This window comes from Chanos chanos, chromosome 10 (genome assembly GCF_902362185.1).
Source record: "Chanos chanos chromosome 10, fChaCha1.1, whole genome shotgun sequence".
Classification (NCBI taxonomy): Eukaryota; Metazoa; Chordata; class Actinopteri; order Gonorynchiformes; family Chanidae; genus Chanos; species Chanos chanos.
Window position 1 is genome coordinate 667,501 of NC_044504.1, and position 4,050 is coordinate 671,550.

At 41.3% G+C, this 4,050-nt stretch overlaps 1 protein-coding gene across 1 annotated transcript in view; it reads left to right on the forward strand.

The window, feature by feature from the left end:
- The window catches only part of gad1a (glutamate decarboxylase 1a), a 19,321-nt gene extending 16,219 nt beyond the window's left edge, over positions 1-3,102 (forward strand). The window contains exons 15-16 of the mRNA XM_030785805.1: positions 2,698-2,787; positions 2,929-3,102. Of these exons, the coding sequence (XP_030641665.1) occupies positions 2,698-2,787; positions 2,929-3,102 (264 nt within the window). The remainder of the gene's footprint in view (positions 1-2,697; positions 2,788-2,928) is intronic.
- Positions 3,103-4,050: the final 948 nt, after the last annotated feature.

Genomic DNA, 4,050 nt, shown 5'->3' on the forward strand with positions numbered 1-4,050 from the left:
TGTTTAGTGCTGTCTTACATCTGTAAGTGCGTTTAATGCTGTCTTACATCTCTAAGTGTGTTTAGTGCTGTCTTACATCCGTAAGTGTGTTTAGTGCTGTCTTACATCTCTAAGTGTGTTTAGTGCTGTCTTACATCCGTAAGTGTGTTTAGTGCTGTCTTACATCCGTAAGTGTGTTTAATGCTGTCTTACATCTCTAAGTGTGTTTAATGCTGTCTTACATCTCTAAGTGTGTTTAGTGCTGTCTTACATCTCTAAGTGTGTTTAATGCTGTCTTACGGATGTAAGTGCGTTTAATGCTGTCTTACATCCGTAAGTGCGTTTAATGCTGTCTTACATCCGTAAGTGTGTTTAGTGCTGTCTTACATCCGTAAGTGTGTTTAGTGCTGTCTTACATCCGTAAGTGTGTTTAATGCTGTCTTACATCTCTAAGTGTGTTTAATGCTGTCTTACATCCGTAAGTGTGTTTAGTGCTATCTTACATCCGTAAGTGTGTTTAATGCTGTCTTACATCCGTAAGTGTGTTTAATGCTGTCTTACATCTCTAAGTGTGTTTAATGCTGTCTTACATCCGTAAGTGTGTTTAGTGCTATCTTACATCCGTAAGTGTGTTTAATGCTGTCTTACATCTCTAAGTGTGTTTAATGCTGTCTTACATCCGTAAGTGTGTTTAATGCTGTCTTACATCTCTAAGTGTGTTTAATGCTGTCTTACATCCGTAAGTGTGTTTAGTGCTATCTTACATCCGTAAGTGTGTTTAATGCTGTCTTACATCCGTAAGTGTGTTTAATGCTGTCTTACATCTCTAAGTGTGTTTAGTGCTGTCTTACATCTCTAAGTGTGTTTAATGCTGTCTTACATCCGTAAGTGCGTTTAATGCTGTCTTACATCCGTAAGTGTGTTTAATGCTGTCTTACATCCGTAAGTGTGTTTAGTGCTGTCTTACATCTGTAAGTGTGTTTAATGCTGTCTTACATCCATAAGTGTGTTTAGTGCTGTCTTACATCCGTAAGTGTGTTTAATGCTGTCTTACATCCGTAAGTGCGTTTAATGCTGTCTTACATCCGTAAGTGTGTTTAGTGCTGTCTTACATCCGTAAGTGTGTTTAGTGCTGTCTTACATCCGTAAGTGCGTTTAATGCTGTCTTACATCCGTAAGTGTGTTTAATGCTGTCTTACATCCGTAAGTGTGTTTAGTGCTATCTTACATCCGTAAGTGTGTTTAATGCTGTCTTACATCCGTAAGTGCGTTTAATGCTGTCTTACATCCGTAAGTGTGTTTAGTGCTGTCTTACATCCGTAAGTGTGTTTAGTGCTGTCTTACATCCGTAAGTGTGTTTAATGCTGTCTTACATCCGTAAGTGTGTTTAATGCTGTCTTACATCCGTAAGTGTGTTTAGTGCTGTCTTACATCTGTAAGTGTGTTTAGTGCTGTCTTACATCTATAAGTGCGTTTAATGCTGTCTTACATCCGTAAGTGTGTTTAGTGCTGTCTTACATCCGTAAGTGTGTTTAGTGCTGTCTTACATCCGTAAGTGTGTTTAGTGCTGTCTTACATCCGTAAGTGTGTTTAGTGCTGTCTTACATCTGTAAGTGCATTTAATGCTGTCTTACATCTCTAAGTGTGTTTAGTGCTGTCTTACATCTGTAAGTGTGTTTAGTGCTGTCTTACATCTGTAAGTGCGTTTAATGCTGTCTTACATCTCTAAGTGTGTTTAGTGCTGTCTTACATCCGTAAGTGTGTTTAGTGCTGTCTTACATCTCTAAGTGTGTTTAGTGCTGTCTTACATCCGTAAGTGTGTTTAGTGCTGTCTTACATCCGTAAGTGTGTTTAGTGCTATCTTACATCCGTAAGTGTGTTTAATGCTGTCTTACATCCGTAAGTGTGTTTAATGCTGTCTTACATCCGTAAGTGTGTTTAGTGCTATCTTACATCCGTAAGTGTGTTTAATGCTGTCTTACATCCGTAAGTGTGTTTAGTGCTGTCTTACATCTGTAAGTGTGTTTAGTGCTGTCTTACATCTATAAGTGCGTTTAATGCTGTCTTACATCCGTAAGTGTGTTTAGTGCTGTCTTACATCCGTAAGTGTGTTTAGTGCTGTCTTACATCTCTAAGTGTGTTTAGTGCTGTCTTACATCTGTAAGTGTGTTTAGTGCTGTCTTACATCTGTAAGTGCGTTTAATGCTGTCTTACATCTCTAAGTGTGTTTAGTGCTGTCTTACATCCGTAAGTGTGTTTAGTGCTGTCTTACATCTCTAAGTGTGTTTAGTGCTGTCTTACATCCGTAAGTGTGTTTAGTGCTGTCTTACATCTCTAAGTGTGTTTAGTGCTGTCTTACATCCGTAAGTGTGTTTAATGCTGTCTTACATCTCTAAGTGTGTTTAGTGCTGTCTTACATCCGTAAGTGTGTTTAGTGCTGTCTTACATCTCTAAGTGTGTTTAGTGCTGTCTTACATCCGTAAGTGTGTTTAATGCTGTCTTACATCTCTAAGTGTGTTTAGTGCTGTCTTACATCCGTAAGTGTGTTTAATGCTGTCTTACCTCCGTAAGTGTGTTTAATGCTGTCTTACATCCGTAAGTTCGTTTAATGCTGTCTTACATCCGTAAGTGCGTTTAATGCTGTCTTACATCCGTAAGTGTGTTTAATGCTGTCTTACATCCGTAAGTGCGTTTAATGCTGTCTTACTCTCTCCCCAGCCTCAGCACACCAATGTGTGTTTCTGGTACGTTCCACCCAGCCTGAGGGGCATGTCTGACGGAGTTGAGCGGTGTCAAAGACTGCACAAAGTAAGAAGATGTCAGTGTGTTCAGTGCCCTGATGCATGAATCACACGTTATCAACACCAACACAAATATTATATCAAACCAGAGGTCAAATATTCGGCACGCTCCCCTGTAGGTTTTCCTGACTCTTGTTGTAAACAATAGGTGGCCCCTAAAATCAAGGCAATGATGATGGAGTCGGGGACGGCCATGGTGAGCTATCAGCCCCAGGGTGATAAAGTCAACTTCTTCAGAATGGTCATCTCTAACCCTGCTGCCACCAGGTCCGACATCGACTTCCTCATCGAGGAGATAGACAGGCTGGGACAGGGTCTGTAAGGAGCCATTTGTCAAAGGGAGTTCTCTGTGTTTGTGTATGTGTGTGTGTGTGTGTGTGTGTGTCTGTGTGTGTGTGTGTGTGGGACATAGGGTCAAGTTCCACACCATCATATCCTCTGACACGTCACAGCCCATTTGACCTGGAGAATGTAAAGCTGATTGAATCTGTGCAGCCAGAGCTCTGGTTGAACATTTGTGTGTTAAGTGTGTAATGATCAGAAGAGACAGGTTCTCATTCACACTGCAGTAACCATCACACTGGGAGTGGACTGGCATAGCTGGTGATAGCAATGAAACTGAACCAGCATTCAACCACTCATATGAAGTCACAGTCCAATGCCATTCAAACTAAATGCTTATTTACGTACCGTGTATAATAGATATTTCCATCCCATTATTCCCTTTTCCTCCATCTGACTCTGTCTGGTGTTGAATGAGTGTTGTGTCTTCCTAACGCTCTGTGTAACAGTGGGTTTGACTGATGTTAGATTTGACTGGCATTGGACAATGGACTTCGTTAGGTGGAATCAGCTGGGTGGTACATTCTATGAAATCTGCTGTAAGATATTAAACAGTGATGTCTAATGGTATTGGCTGTAGTTGTTCGTGTGGTCTAATGGTATTGGCTGTAGTTGTTCGTGTGGTCTAATGGTATTGGCTGTGGTTCTCCGTGTGGTCTAATGGTATTGGCTGTGGTTCTCCGTGTGGTCTAATGGTATTGGCTGTGGTTCTCCGTGTGGTCTGATGGTATTGGCTGTGGTTCTCCGTGTGGTCTGATGGTATTGGCTGTGGTTCTCCGTGTGGTCTGATGGTATTGGCTGTGGTTGTTCGTGTGGTCTGATGGTATTGGCTGTGGTTCTCCGTGTGGTCTGATGGTATTGGCTGTGGTTCTTTGTGTGGTTATGAATCAAGGCACCTAGTTATTAGCTGTTCTTCACCTTAGTGTGA